The following is a 20,233-nucleotide window of genomic DNA, read 5'->3' as shown; positions in this document are numbered from 1 at the left end:
TCCTGTTTTGTAATTAGTGCATGAGCACCTAACCCAAGGTTGACCTAGCTGTTGCCAACCAACCAACCAGACTTCCCAAAAAACACACAAGATTTTGCACAACATTCTGGTAAAAAAATTTAAGAAATAAAAAATACACCAGACTTTTTTTTTTTTTTGCAATTATTTATTTTCTTTAAGGGGAGGGAGAGAACAATATACCTTTTATCTGATATGAACTAGTGAAAGTATGAATGATTCCAGGAGAATTAACACATTAATGATTGGTTATCAACTGAGGAAGCTGTGAGGAGTATGTGTGCTTGCTTATTTGCTGTGTCGTTCTGCCTGTGGGGGAGTTGAGTCAAGGTGTACAAATAGTGCTAGACTTCAAAGAGTAAGCCAGAGGTATATATACATGTCCATTAAGTGATTATCTACAGATGAGACACCATAAGAATTATAAAGAGTATCAAAGAATTTAACTGAAATATAGTTAGACCCATTTCAAAAGAAATGTAGGCAACACATACATACGCACATACTGTAAAGGTATCTGGGATTCTTCAGCTTTGGTTCAGTATAGATCTACACAAAATGCAAAAGTAACCGTTGCACACTAGATATATTAAATATCACCTATATACAGTCAATATTACCAAAAACTTTGTAGTAATACTGCTATATAAGCGCAAATGCAACCCCCCAGCAGCCCTGATATAACGACTGTGCACGTGTCAGCCAAACCAAAGCCTGTGGCATGACAAGACCAATCAGAGAAAAGTCACATGGGGGAGACCTGCTTAGTCAGGAAAACAACAATAAAATGGAGAATTCAAATTCAAATAAAAAATACACACCACAACAAAATAATTAATGAAATTTGAGGTTAACTCTGTAGGGAATTTACGGTACCGGTATATGTACTGCATTACATAACAAATCATTACATCAATTGCAACATTAGTACAATATATAATTAACTTTAAATTCATTTATAATAGTTATTTATATTAATTTTTTATACACAGAATATTAACGTGAAAAAATATGATATGATGCCATATATATCAATATGCTGATTACTATCAAATACCTTTTAGATTATTCAACAGAATACAGCTCTTCTTTCTATAACAATTTTGATTTTTTTTCTCCACAAAAACTTCAACCAAGATATGGTGATGCCAAAAAAAGAACAAAAAAAAAATAAAGCAAGTAAAACTATTAGCAAGAGGACTCTCAAAGGTTAATACACATAAATTCGCCTGAAATGTTTTGACACATCACACCACTGGTCCTACACAATGCCTCAGGCTCTGGGAACAATGGAATAACATACATGTACTCCAACCAAAGTGAGCTAATATGGTTCTGACAACTACAGGTGGGGGGTGGGGCTAAATCTCACAGGTACGTAAACTAAAACCACAAATTCCAAAAAAAAATATATCAAAATAGACAGGTAACTCCATACACAAGTATTTAAAAAAAAATGTACATGTAGTTAAATAAAACAAAAGTGATAGATAACCTTAGATAAATGAGACTAACACAGTTCATAGCTCAAAAAGGCTTAACAACACATAAAACTTGTATACTGTCTCACAGGACACATTGCACATACTAGGACTTGGATATAACACAACATGCGCTTACCTATATACTCAAATACTCCATACTGCGACCACAATACGCAAATAGTCAGATAATCTTGATACAATGTGGAAATGAGATTACAGATAGTTCACAATAAACAGCACTGTCTGACCTTGTTATGATGTAAGTGTAAACAATAATACAGCCACACATCATGAAGTTCATGTAAAGCCTGTATGTGTAACAGTGCAATCAGAAGTTTTCTATGACCTTTGAGTATTGTCCTCACATAGTTCACACAACGGCCTTGGACACTTCCTCTTTAAAATACAGAATCAAATCCTACAAAAATGGGCTGTGGGCCTCCTTAATACAGTATAACATTTATTAGCACGTGGGTAACACCATCAAGCACCATTTGTGCATAAAAATACAGAATGTTTGCATAAAGTCTACAGAACAACAACAAGGCCTTACTCTTGGAGGTGAGCTGCCCTACCCACTAACATGGATGACAGATATCCTAAAGTCAGCCATGTTCTATGATGCAGCAACCAGCCTCCAAAAATATAATAACTATGTAAGACATGTGACATTTAGCATAATACAGTGGTCATCAGTAAGGAAAGTTTTCAAATAATACCTGTAAAAATAATCTCACAATGAAATTTGAAATCCTACGCCAGAACTGTGGAAGGTTATAAGTCACTTCAAAGTCACTTGAAAAGTCTGCCACTTGAGATTCATTTGCCTGATTCAGTAACAAACATGACTATCAAGGAAAAATCAAGGAAAAACAAAGCAATAAACCATCTTCCATTGTTAAAATTTCCCTCCAAATGGACAATACTAACCAGAAAACCGCTGAAAATAACAACTTTTGTATATAAAGAATTCCCTCCCGAACGGTAAAAATACATGGTTTAAATTTTTCAGTAAAAATAGACTAGCTAAATGCATTCATTTTAGTGACTTACAGTGTGTGTTAGAATTGGACTTACAAAAGGTTCCAGGCAAAAAAGATGTAATTTACCATGTACTGTGACAGGTAAAGCTGTGAGGTGCCCGTCTGAGCACCCATATGTCAGATTTGCCACAAACTGTGGCAGGTAAAGCTGAGAGATGCCAATCTGAGCACCCATATGTCAGATTTGCCACGCACTGTTATAGGTAAAACTGTGAGGTGCCAGTCTGAGCACCCATATGTCAGATTTGCCACGTACTGTGACAGGTAAAACTGTGAGGTGCCAGTCTGAGCACCCATATGTCAGATTTGCCACGCACTGTTACAGGCAAAGCTGTGAGGTGCCAGTCTGAGCACCCATATGTCAGATTTGCCATGTACTGTGACAGGCAAAGCTATGAGGTGCCAATCAGATCACCTGTATGTTACATTTGTCATGTAGTTCATATCACATCATCATGTTCATCACACCGAGGAATTCCCCCCATGCTGATGTCAAACAATCAAACCTGCCACAGGAGCAAATGGTTTGTACTGTCATCTCTTCCTGCTGCCTCATTAGACGCATTGTTACGAAAGTCCTCATATCCATCTCCCCCGCTGATTATCAACATGCGGGTGGCCATGGTAGCCGGGGTTGCCATGGATGCCCGTCGCTGAATGTCTGAGAGAGACAAGTTTTCATTGGCCTGTTCATCTGAGCTGTTGATCTCCAGTTTCTGCGAGGATGTTGTTGGCATTTCTATGGTTGTCAGGAACCTCACATGGCCTGTGTGACCGTACACCAATCCTGCAGGTAAACGTAGACATAAGATTGCTTTGAGACATAAATCAAGGCGTATGTATCCAGTCTTGTTAACTTTCTCTATCTAAAACCTTCACTCATTTCCTGATGAAGTATGAACTAATGGGGCTTATTAATGCACAAACTAACCTTCTGTGCTAATATTAACATCCCTTCTCAATAATTTCAGACACATTTTCAGAAAATGTATACCAAGATGCCTTGTGAGGGCTGTTGTCTTAAGTCGTACACTCTCTGTGAGGAGTAGGGGATTACCGGTAGTCAATCAGTGACATCTGTCCATACCTCTGTGATGTTTCAGAGAAGTCTCACCAGCTTGGCAAGACGAGGAGAGATGTGACAGACAGGTTTTTAAAGGTTCATTTTTTGTGCCACTGAACGGTTGTAAGAGGCAGAAATTGGTGTTGCAATGAATGTCAAGATGTAAAAAAAAAAACAACAACAAAACCACCTAGTCCATGTAGATGGACTAAGCACCTTTGTAATTACCGGCATTTCAGCCCACATCATTGCCGAACACCTACAAGTTCTTCAACTGACACAATGAATCACGATTTGAATCAACATTCGGACTCTTCGATGAGCATGTGAAGTGGCTAGCGAATAACTACCAGTTCTTTCACTTTTCAGTTCCTTATTATCAAAACAACATGTGGTGTGGTTTAGCTGAAAGTTGGGGGGGGGTGAGAGCCAAAAGTAAATGCAGTCTCATAAACATCAATTTACATGGGATGTATGGAGGTTTTTTTCAGTTTACTGCAAAGAAAACACTAAAATACTTTGCAAACATCAAGAGCAGTAAGAAGGAGAAATTTTGGACAGAAATCTGTATATAACAAAATTTGTGTCAATGAGTTTGTAACCTGTAGCGATTTTACTACATGGACTCAACCGAGTCAGGCACTTGGAGACTGTTCCATTCACCTTAGGGTGACTGAATCCATGCGAGTTGTTGGAAGACTCCTGCTGATCAAGCTTTGCTTCCTGTGAATTAAAGGTTTTATTGCCACATTAAAATAAAACCTGGTTCAGAAGTTTTTTCACAGTAGGTAATCCTTTATTCACCAAAATATGTACCTGTAGGCCTGCCGATCATTTGAAAAAGCTGCTTAAAAATATATTATCAGCAGGATACATACAAGCTGTGAATTTCCATGGTATTTTAATCAGGCTTTTTGGGGTGAGTTTCTTATCTGGTAATAATTTCTTAAGCCAGTACCTGACGTCACTGATCTGCATGCAGTCTTGACTTTTGCAATCCATATACCCATATACACTTTGCATACTTTGTCAAGATACTTCAGTTTAATTGAAGTCGAAATGAACTGAGTGAGGTTTCCAAGGGATGGGTGTTGAGGTACCTGTTAATGTCTTTGCTGATATCGTGTCATACCTTACATCATTCTTCTTTTTACTTTAGGCATTTATTGCAGGTGCCAGATGAAATTTACATGGTTTGTATTCTCGTCCATGAACTGGGAAATCGGGCTTTTCCAGAGGTTGATATTTTCTCCTGGTCGTCTGGCATGTAACCAGTAAGCTTTGAATGCAGGCCTTGAACAGTGTTATACGAAGCCCTGTTTACGTTACTAACTAATCTTTTTCAATGTAATCTACAAAGGTTGTGGCCCCCCTGCTCGTCCCCCTCCTGACAGACTAGATGTCAAATGTACATTATGTTCCCGCCAAAATATACACATGGTCAGTCATAAATGGAAAGTCTGCCTATATGTCGGACACTCATGCTCTACTGCCACACATATTTTATCCACATAAGTAAGGCAGCATTGTTAATTGAATGATCAAACAGCAATCATCTATGTTACATTCTTATATGGGCTCCATACACAATTGGGGGGAAGACAAGAGGTCGCTAGATTCAAGGCAATCCTGCAGATGTAACGCCTAATGCAGTAGGGTGTTGAATGTGTGTATACTGAAAATGCACATCGTGAGTTGCCGTGTATAAGCTGTTGGGTACAGGCTGGCTTTATACATGTAGGCCTGGTCAGGCCTGTACTCCAGCTGGCATGCTGATAGGGCTCGCTGTGAGCACCTAGTGGGAGATTCCTCTGATCTACCCGCTTACTCTCAGTCTGTCTCAATTAGCGAGTGTCTGTAATTATTGAGAAGGTACAGTAAGTCAAACCGACTGAAATCAAGAGAAAACCTTTGAGTGCTAATGTCAGGACAAAGAAAGCTTCACCACCAATTTCAACACAAAATTATTCTCACTACTGATTTCAGGACAAACTAATTTCACTACCTATTTCCAGCCAATGTAACTTTCACTATCTGTTTCCATACAATGTAGCTTTCACTTCCAATTTCAAGCTAATGTAACTTACACTACATATTTCCATACAATGCAACTTTCAATGTTAAATTCAGGACAAAGTAATTTCTCCACCTGGTACCAATTTCAGGGAAAAATAACTTTCACTATCCCCCTAAGGATAATGTAACTTTCATGACATTTTGAAAACAATGTGCCAATTGTAGAAAAGTTAAAAATGCCCAGCTGGATTCCGCTGTTTATACTGGTAGCTCTGACAGACTGGTCCTGACCTGTTACAGCTGGTACAGTCAGCGTCCCCCTGGTGGTCGTGGAAGTGATCTTGGGGATGGGGATGGTGAGGATTACCCCTGCACTTGTGCCCACCCACAGCAGGTCCTTACAGATGAGCAGGGCTGTGATTCGCAGACACGCCGCCTTATGCTGACGGATGATATCATCCGCAGCTAAAACAAACGCACACACACATTTATCCTCAGAGTCTCTTTAACAGTCACTGTATCTTGTTAAGACTTTAAAGCAAACTGTTTGAGCCAATGGGTAAAATATTGTTTTCAACAGGTATATATTATTTCTTATCCTTAATCATAAAGATGCCATATGATTAGAAGACAGTAATGACAGTATGGGTAATAAACATTTCCCTTTATCATTGACAAAACGAGGATACTTTGGATACATTTATAGATTGGAACAATGTGTACAAAAATCTTACAAGAAGCTGTGCAAATGTGCTTAAATGACATGCAATGAGACATAGTGAACGTAATGTACAATGCCATAGCTCGCTTCGAGGGAAATCTTACATTGTAGTTTCTGAGAGACAGCTTGCGCTACGCTGACCTCCAGCAGGTACTCGTAGGATGTGGCATGATAGAGGAGGACGCGGGCACTCTGCTGACAGGCAATCCACACCCCCTGACCCGAGGTCACCAGACACTGGACGCTGCTCTCTGGGGTCACAGTGAAGGAGCACTGAAAACACAAAGCCCACAACATGTCTCCTGGACTACAACAGTACGGATCAACAGGTCATACACCAAGGCTGGAGGAAGCTGTTCAATATACTGGACAGCTCAAAGCTTCTATCAGAATATTCATAACACGTGATAACAAGTTGCACTCCTTTACTTGCCTACGGCTGTAATCCACACTGGTAAGATGCCCTTCTAGTAAAGACAATTTAGCTGTGTTTTTCTTTTTTTTTTGATAGAAGTTTAACCATAAAAATGAAGAAAAAGTGCCCTGGTAAGAGCCAGAAAGCCTGCTACTCTCAGGACAGATGAACACAGGAGCTACAAGTGATAGAAAAGGTTCCAGGTACATGTAAAGCCAGAGGGAACATTCATTGTGACCTCAGCCCCCGACTTCTTGTCCAGTGGGCTCAAATGAAACTTGAATATTCACCCATATATATGTACATGTACACACATATAGTTGTAACCAGGAAGTATGTCTCCAAAAGATCTAGCACACCTGTGTGTGCAGAAGTCTACTAGTTAGAATGCTCTACATGACCTAAAGTTTCATCCCTGACTAAGGTGGTGGTTTTTCCAGACTGGGGGGAGTTCTAATGATTTTAGAAAGGTGCTTTGAGAGGGGTTTGGAGGGTAGGATGATATCCTACTGGGGAAAATGTAAATTTTAGCACCAGAGGTAATATCTCATGACCTTTATTTGCCTCTAAAAATGCTCTTTTGTGATCGAATTTGTAGGTTACTTTTAGGGTACTAATGAGTCAGACTCACCTCAGTTTTCAGAGTGCCCGGGTTGACGACAAAGATATTCTGTTGACAGCCACACCACATTTTCCCCGCCACGGCTAACATCTTGGTGATTGGAGCATTCGCACTGCCCAGACAACGGATGATGGGTGCATCAGTGACCCAAAAACCATCTGAAAGAAGCAAAGTAGAGCAAAAATATTAAAGGATCAGACAAATATTGCATGTGATTTTATTCATGCACCCGTAAATTTCAGGATAGAAACATTGTGGTTTGTCAGTTTTGTTCAAACTGATTTCATTGCAAATACATTAATACAGTGCAGGGACTGGGAAACAACTTGAAAAGACTTTCAATCACCAACAGTTCTTACAACAGGACACATTAAATCCCAAGCACTCACTCACAACAGGACAATCTAATCGTGATGTAATGTATTCCAAGTTTAGTGTGAATCCACTTTCATGGTAGTCTTGACATATAATTATTAAGGAGATGTATGATCACTAAGGAGATGCGTGATCAGTGTGGGGCTCCAATGTGTGACTAAGAGCCTTACCTTGATCTCGCCTGTAGACCACAACTATCCCATTGGCCAGAGAGAGGAACACCTTGTTGTCTAGATACCTGAAAGACAAGCACATTAGTTACACCATAAATATTACATACAAGTGTCGAAACATAAGGGAAAACCTCTCCAGCCGTACATGGGTAGGTCTGACAGCAACATGCGGATGGTCATGGGGCTTCCCCCTGGCTTTGCTTGGTTTCCTCCCTTCATAATGTCGTATAAATGAAATATTCTTGAGTACAGCATAAAACACCACTCAAATAAATAAATAAATAAATCACAAGGGAAAACTTCGCTGGAAGAATTGCCAGTATGAGGAACACTGCATGACCAGACAAGGAGGACCAGAGTCTTTCGCTCTGTTGTATCATTGGAATACATGTAATTAACATGGATAAAATCCGATAAACAAGATGTGAAAATTGTAAAATTCTCACATCAAAATCATCAAAAGATACAAAAATTTTATCCAACTATCTCCATATTAATTTGCCCTTGTTCACCTCTTCACAACAGGTTTCTGGCATCCATGAAAGTGATTAGATGCTGAGACCAAGACCCCTAGTCTCTGTATACAATTTATACTATCACATTTACCATGTCTGCTACTGGTATATATATGTATTGTAAATTTGCTAAGGAGTACAGATTAAAACTCACACTATACAATACACAGAAGCACCATGCTGGATCTTCAGTTTGTTCTTTGTTGTCTTGATGTTATCTGTACACTGGAATATATGGATGCTGAAAACAAAGAATACATGGAATATTTGTACAATCTGATAGAATCTTCTTTGAGTTGGACAACAATTGGACCAGTAGATTGGAGTATAACTGGACTGTAAGAAAATGTTAACCCTGTATGCTGAACGGACTAAGGAGAGGCTACAAGTACACATATATCCCCTCATCAACTACCTTGGCAAAGAGATATGGATTATTTTCATTCAACAGAGCTGTACAAATCTGGTGTTCCTGACTACAGTCCAGGTCACACCAAGCTTAAAATATCTGAACTGTCCCAATTTGCGACCCGTATGGCCAAGTCAGACCACCTGTGTGTCTAGGAGCAGGCTTACAAAGCAGGCCTCTGAAGGAGGCCATGATTTCCAATGACTGTGATGGTTTCCAAAGACAGACATGCATGATTACCAATGGAAGCCATGATATCCAATGGTAGGTATATTGGATAGTAGCCACTGATCCCAAAGGAGGCCATGATTTCCAAAAGCAGACATGGTTTCCAATAGCAGCCATTGATTCTAATCGGCAGTTATTATTCCAAAGGCAGCCATGGTTTCCAGTGGCAGCCATGATTTCTAATTGAAGTCATGATTCAAGGGCAGCCAGTAGAGTTGGAGTTGAATTGTAAAGGTTAGCTGCCCTTGGCCAGGTGTGACCTTTGTTTCACTCACCAGCCATCTTCTGTCCCCAGCCACATGGTGCTCTTGTGGGGGTCTTGTGTCCAGGATCCTGTGGTCGTCATTGGCTCAGATGTTACAGGTGATGGTAAGGGTTCACTTTCTGCAGGAAGAAAACGACAAGAACTTCAGCTTCAAGTTTGTTCCTTGCCACTTCAGTCTCAATTACCTTGGCAATGTAATAGTTACACACAGCTCAAATATCACCTGACCAGAAATGAAACTATCGTCTACATTCGTATGTTGCATGGAGTGATCTTTACCCCTACATGTATACTGTCATTCACATTTAGATTTGTAAGCCAACTGCTTTTCAATCAGTATCCAATGAATCCTTATGTCTGGATGTGAATCTTGGTAACTGAAATGGATGTGAATCTTGGTAACTGAACCGGATGTGAATCTTGGTAACTGAACACCTCTAGAGCACAGTGGGAAGGAAGGACAGAACCAAGAAACAAGATGTTATTCTGTAGATGCTATTCACAAATGGTCAAATGGTCAAGGCATTTTTAGAAATCAACAATTTTGGGTGGTTTGAGTTTTATTCTGGTGATCGAGGACAAACAGGAATAAAATAAGTGAGAGATACACTGGCAGGTTTGTACATGTCAGTGATATATAGGAAGAGCTCCACTACATTTTGTCACTCATTTCCGCATGTTTTAATCAGATCTGTTGTTTCTCTCCACCAGAGCCTGTTCCTCCTCACAACCAGCAGGTCACATTTCTCAGTTTTCGTTTTGCATTTTTCTCATTTAAATTCACAAGAAATAACACAAAATTGTCAGGAGAAAGTGGTCAATCTTTGAGAAGCATACTTTTTGTGTATCAACCGTTCTCAGTCCCTGCCTGGTTAGCGTACCCAATATAGTGCAGCCTGGCACTGGGGTTTGCTGCACAGCTGAGACTCTCTCCCCTGTAGTCTCTACCCTCAACTCAAATCTGCTAAGCTTACAGCTAAAAATAATAAGCTTAAGTATATGCGAAATCAGGTTATTTTTTAGAGTAGTATAAATTACAATTTTTGTACAGGAAAAGTGAGATGTTGCCAGCAGTACATAATTTACCTTTGAGCAGCGTGTCATCTTCCCTGTTAGCTTTGAAAGCTATAGGGTCATCATCACTGGATTCGGAGTCCGACTGGTAACCGTCCTCATCACCCCCATAGCTGGCCGTTTCAGGGCACTCTATCGTCACGTGGGGGCTGACACGGCCTGAGGTCGTCCTCTGTCTGTAGCTCTTATTACTTCCCTTCCTGCAAGTTTACATATGTAAGAGTAAATCATTTCAACATTTAAGATGGAATGCCACAGGTCTGAGTTTTGGTGCACATAACAGTTTGGGAATAAATCTACTTCTGATATTGTAATGTAACTTCAAACACTAAAACAAGAAGGTCTGTTACAGGTACTTCCTAAATAACAAACACTATACAGTTAGTTCATCATAAGTCTGTTTTAACCAGTTGCATGACTACATTATTATCAGATCCTGAAATGCATGATGGGATCTGAAGTGAAGTAAAAACAAAACAAGATATCAGTATTTCTGATACTTATCAGAAATTCCACAATCCATAGAAAATTTAAACCATTATGCCACAGAGTTTGCAGCTTATCCCTTAGCATGGAATAACCCATCTCTGTAGTTTCACACTATTTCCTCTCGCCACTGCCCCCGTATCCTACAGGCTATGTGGTGCATCTTCACACATGGCACGTGGCGTCAATCTGACCTACCTCCTCAATGGTCCATTGAATGTTGACACAGCCCATATACACAGACTTTGTGGTGCATCTTCACACACGGCATGTGGCGTCAATCTGACCTACCTCCTCAATGGTCCATTGAATGCTGACACAGCCCATATACACAGGCTTTGTGGTGCATCTTCAAACACGGCATGTGGTGTCACTCTGACCTACCTCCTCAATGGTCCGTCGAATGCTGACACAGCGCATATACACAGACTTTGTGGTGCATCTTCACACACGGCATGTGGTGTCACTCTGACCTACCTCCTCAATGGTCCGTTGAATGCTGACACAGCCTACATACACAGGCTTTGTGGTGCATCTTCACACATGGCATGTGGCGTCACTCTGACCTACCTCCTCAATGGTCCGTTGAATGCTGGCACAGCCCATATACACAGGCTTTGTGGTGCATCTTCACACACGGCATGTGGCGTCATTCTGACCTACCTCCTCAATGGTCCGTTGAATGCTGACACAGCCCATATACACAGACTTTGTGGTGCATCTTCACACACAGCATGTGGCGTCATTCTGACCTACCTCCTCAATGGTACGTTGAATGCTGACACAGCCCATATACACAGGCTTTGTGGTGCATCTTCACACACGGCATGTGGCGTCACTCTGACCTACCTCCTCAATGGTCCGTTGAATGCTGACACAGCGCATATACACAGACTTTGTGGTGCATCTTCACACACGGCATGTGACGTCAATCTGACCTACCTCCTCAATGGTCCGTTGAATGCTGACACAGCCCATATACACAGGCTTTGTGGTGCATCTTCACACACGGCATGTGGCGTCACTCTGACTTACCTCCTCAATGGTCCATTGAATGCTGACACAGCCCATATACACAGGCTTTGTGGTGCATCTTCACACATGGCATGTGGTGTCACTCTGACCTACCTCCTCAATGGTCCGTTGAATGCTGACACAGCCCATATACACAGGCTTTGTGGTGCATCTTCACACATGGCATGTGGCGTCACTCTGACCTACCTCCTCAATGGTCCATTTAATGCTGACACAGCCCATATACACAGGCTTTGTGGTGCATCTTCAAACACGGCATGTGGTGCACTCTGACCTACCTCCTCAATGGTCCGTTGAATGCTGACACAGCCCATATACACAGACTTTGTGGTGCATCTTCACACACGGCATGTGACGTCAATCTGACCTACCTCCTCAATGGTCCATTGAATGCTGACACAGCCCATATACACAGGCTTTGTGGTGCATCTTCACACACGGCATGTGGCGTCACTCTGACCTACCTCCTCAATGGTACGTTGAATGCTGACACAGCCCATATACACAGGCTTTGTGGTGCATCTTCACACACGGCATGTGGCGTCACTCTGACCTACCTCCTCAATGGTACGTTGAATGCTGACACAGCCCATATACACAGACTTTGTGGTGCATCTTCACACACGGCATGTGGCGTCACTCTGACCTACCTCCTCAATGGTACGTTGAATGCTGACACAGCCCATATACACAGGCTTTGTGGTGCATCTTCACACACGGCATGTGGCGTCACTCTGACCTACCTCCTCAATGGTACGTTGAATGCTGACACAGCGCATATACACAGACTTTGTGGTGCATCTTCACACACGGCATGTGACGTCAATCTGACCTACCTCCTCAATGGTCCGTTGAATGCTGACACAGCCCACATACACAGGCTTTGTGGTGCATCTTCACACACGGCATGTGGCGTCACTCTGACCTACCTCCTCAATGGTACGTTGAATGCTGACACAGCCCATATACACAGGCTTTGTGGTGCATCTTCACACACTGCATGTGGCGTCACTCTGACCTACCTCCTCAATGGTCCGTTGAATGCTGACACAGCGCATATACACAGACTTTGTGGTGCATCTTCACACACGGCATGTGGTATCACTCTGACCTACCTCCTCAATGGTCCGTCGAATGCTGACACAGCCCACATACACAGGCTTTGTGGTGCATCTTCACACACGGCATGTGGTGCACTCTGACCTACCTCCTCAATGGTCCGTTTAATGCTGACACAGCGCATATACACAGACTTTGTGGTGCATCTTCACACACGGCATGTGACGTCAATCTGACCTACCTCCTCAATGGTCCGTTGAATGCTGACACAGCCCATATACACAGGCTTTGTGGTGCATCTCCACACACGGCATGTGGCGTCATTCTGACCTACCTCCTCAATGGTACGTTGAATGCTGACACAGCCCATATACACAGACTTTGTGGTGCATCTTCACACACGGCATGTGACGTCAATCTGACCTACCTCCTCAATGGTCCGTTGAATGCTGACACAGCCCATATACACAGGCTTTGTGGTGCATCTTCACACACGGCATGTGGCGTCACTCTGACCTACCTCCTCAATGGTACATTGAATGCTGACACAGCCCATATACACAGACTTTGTGGTGCATCTTCACACATGGCACGTGGCGTCACTCTGACTTACCTCCTCAATGGTCCGTTGAATGCTGACACAGCCCGTACACACAGGCTTTGTGGTGCATCTTCACACAGGGCATGTGGCGTCACTCTGACCTACCTCCTCAATGGTCCGTTGAATGCTGACACAGCGCATATACACAGGCTTTGTGGTGCATCTTCACACATGGCATGTGGTGTCACTCTGACCTACCTCCTCAATGGTCCGTCGAATGCTGACACAGCCCATATACACAGGCTTTGTGGTGCATCTTCACACATGGCATGTGGCGTCACTCTGACCTATCTCCTCAATGGTCCGTTGAATGCTGACACAGCCCATATACACAGGCTTTGTGGTGCATCTTCACACACGGCATGTGGCGTCACACTGACCTACCTCCTCAATGGTACGTTGAATGCTGACACAGCCCATATACACAGACTTTTTGGTGCATCTTCACACACGGCATGTGGTGTCACTCTGACCTACCTCCTCAATGGTCCGTTGAATGCTGACACAGCTCATATACACAGGCTTTGTGGTGCATCTTCACACACGGCATGTGGCGTCACTCTGACCTACCTCCTCAATGGTCCATTTAATGCTGACACAGCACATATACACAGGCTTTGTGGTGCATCTTCACACACGGCATGTGGCGTCAATCTGACCTACCTCCTCAATGGTCCATTTAATGCTGACACAGCCCATATACACAGACTTTGTGGTGCATCTTCACACACGGCATGTGGCGTCAATCTGACCTACCTCCTCAATGGTCCGTTGAATGCTGACACAGCCCATATACACAGGCTTTGTGGTGCATCTTCACACACGGCATGTGGTGTCAATCTGACCTACCTCCTCAATGGTCCGTTGAATGCTGACACAGCTCATATACACAGACTTTGTGGTGCATCTTCACACACGGCATGTGGTGTCACTCTGACCTACCTCCTCAATGGTCCGTTGAATGCTGACACAGCTCATATACACAGGCTTTGTGGTGCATCTTCACACACGGCATGTGGTGCACTCTGACTTACCTCCTAAATGGTCCGTTGAATGCTGGTACAGCGCATATACAGAGAATGCGCGCATTGCAGCCTGGAACTGGCGTGTTCAACGTGACGATTGGTTCAGGCTGTAAACTCAGCAGGCACATGTGACCCACATATCCGTCGCTGTTACACACCCACACATCCCGGTAACCGTTAGCATTAAGGCCATCTATGGGGGCGGCGCACGAGAACTGTGACACAAGATGGAGGACACTGGTTATTATAGTAAACAATATGCAGCTGTGGGAAACAGACAGGTGAAAGCAACAATTCAATTTTTATACGACAAAAGAGAAAATGGGTAGACAAAACTGCACTTTTTACTGTGTTCATTACATTTTAAAAATTCATCTTAATTTCATAACTAAAAACTCAAAATATTTGAGAAAAAAAACGACAAGTATCTATGTTGGTTAAATTGTAAAACAATCATCATATCGTCATCCTGTATTTCTTATTCATAATTCTGCGGAAAATTTACCTGCATCCCAGCTCTAGTTTTAGTGATCTGTAAAGGCTGCAAAAACTCTGGGGCTCTCTTGTCAGATAGTAATGCTGTCAACAGAAAAAGAAACAGTCTGACAATTGAAGTTCCTCAAAACTGCAAAACTGTGTGAGATTTTTGGAAAACGAACATTTAGCAAATACTGGCACACTATTACAGATTCACCCACTGAAATATTACACAGGTATAATAAATCTGTGCATTCCAATAAATTAATGAAATGTTCAATTAATCATTAAATGAATCTTATGTCATTAAAGAACTTACATAGTTTGAGTTTTGCATCAGAGAATGTAGCCTCCCACACTGCCCTTTTCTCCGGTGATGCAAATATGACAAGCAGGTGTAAAACGCCTTCCCTGAAGAGTAGATAAATCAATGGAAAACATAACAAATGGCTTACTTCCCTTCCCTTGTGATTTACACCATATGGTTGGAGGAAATGGCCAACGACCTGAGAAAATAGTTGCACCTCAAAACGTATCTGATTGGTGTCATTCAGAGACCAAAAGAAACCAATCAGAATATTTCACTGATGTCAAAGCTATCATATACATGTACATGTATACGGGAGAGAAAAAATAGTTTGGTAAGCGGCCATCAGGTTCACGATTTAAACAACTTTTTGGAAATCTATCACTTTTCTGATAAATACTATGTTCCTGAAGGATTTTAAGTCAATGTTTCTCTTTCCGGTGGCCCAAAATAAAAATTTTCCATCAATATATGGCCAATGACTTACTGAGTTGTGACTAAGAGCTCAAGCTTATTGGATTCCGAGGATGGATTTCGTGTTTGGTAATCGCTCAGCTGGTCATTCAAACTGGACATCAGATCCTTCAGAGCCTCGTCCAGCATCTGAAACAGTTGCAGACAAAAACACTCCAATTGAGAACCTCAGTCACAGATGGAAGTGTATGAACAGTTAAGTGCTGAGTCAAGGCAGGTAAATGTATAAACAGTTAAGTGCTGAGTTAAGGCAGGTAAATGTATGAACAGCTAAAAGCTGAGTTAAGGCAGGTAAGTGTATGAACAGTTAAGTGCTGAGTTAAGGAAGGTAAGTGTATGAACAGTTAAGTGCTGAGTTAAGGCAGGTAAATGTATGAACAGCTAAAAGCTGAGTTAAGGCAGGTAAGTGTATGAACAGTTAAGTGCTGAGTTAAGGCAGGTAAATGTATGAACAGCTAAAAGCTGAGTTAAGGAAGGTAAGTGTATGAACAGTTAAGTGCTGAGTTAAGGCAGGTAGGTGTATGAACAGCTAAAAGCTGAGTTAAGGCAGGTAAGTGTATGAACAGTTAAGTGCTGAGTTAAAGAAGGTAAGTGTATGAACAGTTAAGTGCTGAGTTAAGGCAGGTAAATGTATGAACAGCTAAAAGCTGAGTTAAGGCAGGTAAGTGTATGAACAGGTAAGTGCTGAGTTAAGGAAGGTAAGTGTATGAACAGTTAAGTGCTGAGTTAAGGCAGGTAAATGTATGAACAGCTCAAAGCTGAGTTAAGGCAGGTAAGTGTATAAACAGTTAAGTGCTGAGTTAAGGAAGGTAAGTGTATGAACAGTTAAGTACTAACATATGGGTGAAATATTGCTTCTGCAGCACTAAGCCATTAATATTCATTTGTTAAAAATTAAGATAGGTTGTTCATAATTCTTTCCTGTGATAGTGTTCTAGTTCGCATCATTCCAATGAGAGAATGCCTTTCTCACCTAAGAGTTAGTGTTCTTTCCCATAACAGAGTTTTGTCCCATTTGAGTATTCCTTCACATGAGTGTTCTCTCTTGTGAGAGTGCTCTTTCCCTTGTGAGAGTGCAATTTCCCTTGTGAGAGTGTTCTTTCCCTTTTGAGAGTGTTCTTTCTCATTTGGGAGTATTCTTTCTCAAGTAAGACTATTCTTTCCAAAGTGAGAAAGTTATTTCTCCCCAGAGAGTGTTCCTTTGCATGCAAGTGAGTTTTTTTTTTTCTTTGACAATTTTCTTTCCTCACTTGAGTGTGATCATTCCCATGTGCACATACCTGATGGTTACACTGCAGCTGGGTGCACAGCTCATTCATTTGGTTCAGTAAAACTAGGTCATCCTCCACCTGTTCCTTATCAAATGTTGGCCATCTTGAGAGTGAGCCTGGCAGATAAAACACATCACATATGATTTCTCTGTAGCCTTACTTTACAGAGGTAGAAACTTCTCATCTGTATATACCTCCCTGGCAACTGCTACCTGTACAACACTACTGCAATACTGCTACCTGCACAACACTACAGCAGTACTGCTACCTGCACAACACTACTGCAATACTGCTACCTGCACAACACTACTGCAGTACTGCTACCTACACTACTGCAATACTGCTACCTGCACAACACTACTGCAATAATGCTACCTGCACAACACTACTGCAGTACTGCTACCTGCACAACACTACAGCAGTACTGCTACCTGCACAACACTACTGCAATACTGCTACCTGCACAACACTACTGCAATACTGCTACCTGCACAACACTACAGCAGTACTGCTACCTGCACAACACTACTGCAATACTGCTACCTGCACAACACTACTGCAGTACTGCTACCTACACTACTGCAATACTGCTACCTGCACAACACTACTGCCGCACTGCTACCTGTACAACATTACTGCAGTACTGCTACCTGTACAACACTACTGCAATAATGCTACCTGTACAACACTACTGCAGTACTGCTACCTGTAAAACACTACTGTAGTACGGCTATGAAATAACTCCCTTCATGGAAAATAAGTGATAATGTCACATCTCACAATACTTTTTCAATGTATTACACGTATTGGCAGATTACGTAAAATAACGTTACATTAATCTGCACCCAAGCATTTATTTTAACATGTACACACATTCACTTCACACCGAACAGTTTACAACCAAATAATGAAACCATTCATACTCTGAACAACTGCTAGTGATTAGCTGTTTCACTGAACATATTGATTATGAAATCTTCATTAGATATTTCTACGAAGCATATGACGCCGCTGTCATCAGCTTCCCCCCATGTTGATGGTGTATACACTTGCTGTATGTGACAGACTTACTCTTGAGGATCTCGATGTCATCCAGGCCCACTCTAAGCCAGGTCTTATGCTTGATATTCTCAGCATAATCCTGACCATATGGAGTTTTCCTGTGGACAAATATGCTATATGTAATCACCATTTACCATTTTTTTATTTAATTAATAATGACAATTTACACCGTTATGGATTAGCACGCAAAACACTCACAGAACAATGCAGATTCACATATTATAGAATAATGATGTAAAGCTTACATTGTACAAAATATCCACAGTGTTTAAACTTTAATGGTGGACAATCCAAAAACTTACAAATTAATTAAAATTTTAATGACACAATGCAAAATACTGAAAACTTGAAGAATTATTGAGACTTACTGGTAATAGAATACTGATATCTTACAGACTAATGGTAACTTACAGAATAATGGAAACTTTCCGTGTGACTGGCCCACTCTTTCTCTTCACACTACTGATGATCAGGACATCACTGAACAGCCACACACAGCACATATCCTTCTTGTTCTGGGGATAATAATACAAATGCAAACAGCACTAGAGGCACAAACAGACAGGGTCTGATGAAGGGTCTTCCTGAACTCTTCAAAAGGGTTTGGAGGTGAGAAGATTGGAATTGCAAATGATAACATTAGAATATTACTGTGTTATTCGCATATATAAAAATGGTGAAACTGACAACTTCATTTGCAAATCATGTTAATAACAATGAAACAAAATTAAGTGCAACTCCAACAATTACATGTATTTCCACGTAATTCAGAAATCTGAATTGTTCTTGAGAATATGGAGGATCTACACTGAAGCCAAAGGCTTGTCCACTTTTCACCTGTTATGTTAAAACTCATCAGAAAACATAAACCTGGCAAACTGAAGCCTCTTCTGTTTCTCACTGATATACACCATTATTGTTCACCTCACCATGTTGTTATTAAGATACTGTCAACCTGGGTGCACGCGACGAGCAAGTCTTACCGAAATCTGCACCATATCATGCCTCAGGTATGTTCTGTCTGGGGCATTGAGCTGTAGGAAGAAAACAAAAGCAACAATTACTTGTTGTAATTGGGGATTTCTTATATATCAAATTCTACGCACTGAAATTAAATGCATGTTAAAATCACCAGACACAGTTCATTAAGCCAACTTCTGAAAGTGAACTCTTCCTCGACAAACATTTTCTGTGCATATCGTGTTATTTGTACTGATACATGTAACATGAAGATAGTGTCATCATTTTACGTTTCTTTCAAATTTGGGCAAACAAAATTCCCAAAGCAACCTTTTCCATGTTGTTTTGACCAGCAACATGTCTGATACCTGTGTGAGTAGTAACATGTCTCATACTTCTGTGGCTAACAATAAGTTTCATACCTCTATGACAAGCAACATGTCTCATACCTCTGTGACAAGCAACATGTCTCATGCCTCTGTGACAAGCAACATGTTTCATACCTCTGTGACAAGCAACATGTCTCATACCTCTGTGACAAGCAACATGTTTCATACCTCTGTGGCTAGCAACATGTCTCATACCTCTGTGGCTAGAAACATGTCTCATACCTCTGTGGCTAACAACATGTCTCATACCTCTGTGACAAGCAACATGTCTCATACCTCTGTGACAAGCAACATGTCTCATACCTCTGTGACAAGCAACATGTCTCATATCTCTGTGACAAGCAACATGTCTCATACCTCTGTGACAAGCAACATGTCTCATACCTCTGTGGCTAGAAACATGTCTCATACCTCTGTGACAAACAACATATCTCATACCTCTGTGACAAGCAATATGTCTCATACCTCTGTGTTTAACAACATGTCTCGTACCTCTGTGACAAGCAACATGTCTCATACCTCTGTAGCTAGCAACATTTCTCATACCTCTGTGACAAGCAACATGTCTCATACCTCTGTGACAAACAACATGTCTCATACCTCTGTGACAAGAAACATGTCTCATACCTCTGTGACAAGCAACATGTCTCATACCTCTGTGGCTAG

The 20,233-nt window shown here is 41.5% G+C and overlaps 1 protein-coding gene across 3 annotated transcripts in view; it reads right to left on the bottom strand.

The window, feature by feature from the left end:
- Window positions 1–164: 164 nt before the first annotated feature.
- LOC135472733 (rho guanine nucleotide exchange factor 17-like) overlaps window positions 165–20,233 on the bottom strand; it is a 50,369-nt gene continuing 30,300 nt past the window's right edge. For all 3 annotated transcript variants that reach the window (XM_064752386.1, XM_064752387.1, XM_064752388.1), the window contains exons 8-23: window positions 19,202–19,252; window positions 18,630–18,733; window positions 18,228–18,316; window positions 17,166–17,272; window positions 15,899–16,014; window positions 15,424–15,515; window positions 15,133–15,206; window positions 14,637–14,842; window positions 10,434–10,621; window positions 9,358–9,466; window positions 8,600–8,686; window positions 7,928–7,995; window positions 7,392–7,540; window positions 6,450–6,618; window positions 5,916–6,089; window positions 165–3,332 (exon numbers count right to left, since the gene is read on the bottom strand). In XM_064752386.1, the coding sequence (XP_064608456.1) occupies window positions 3,046–3,332; window positions 5,916–6,089; window positions 6,450–6,618; window positions 7,392–7,540; window positions 7,928–7,995; window positions 8,600–8,686; window positions 9,358–9,466; window positions 10,434–10,621; window positions 14,637–14,842; window positions 15,133–15,206; window positions 15,424–15,515; window positions 15,899–16,014; window positions 17,166–17,272; window positions 18,228–18,316; window positions 18,630–18,733; window positions 19,202–19,252 (2,070 nt within the window). In that variant the 3' untranslated portion in view covers window positions 165–3,045. The remainder of the gene's footprint in view (window positions 3,333–5,915; window positions 6,090–6,449; window positions 6,619–7,391; window positions 7,541–7,927; window positions 7,996–8,599; window positions 8,687–9,357; window positions 9,467–10,433; window positions 10,622–14,636; window positions 14,843–15,132; window positions 15,207–15,423; window positions 15,516–15,898; window positions 16,015–17,165; window positions 17,273–18,227; window positions 18,317–18,629; window positions 18,734–19,201; window positions 19,253–20,233) is intronic.

The sequence above is a fragment of the Liolophura sinensis genome, chromosome 8, assembly GCF_032854445.1.
Source record: "Liolophura sinensis isolate JHLJ2023 chromosome 8, CUHK_Ljap_v2, whole genome shotgun sequence".
Classification (NCBI taxonomy): domain Eukaryota; kingdom Metazoa; phylum Mollusca; class Polyplacophora; order Chitonida; family Chitonidae; genus Liolophura; species Liolophura sinensis.
Note: the sequence above shows the minus strand (reverse complement) of the source record. Positions and strands in the feature narration are given on the sequence as shown.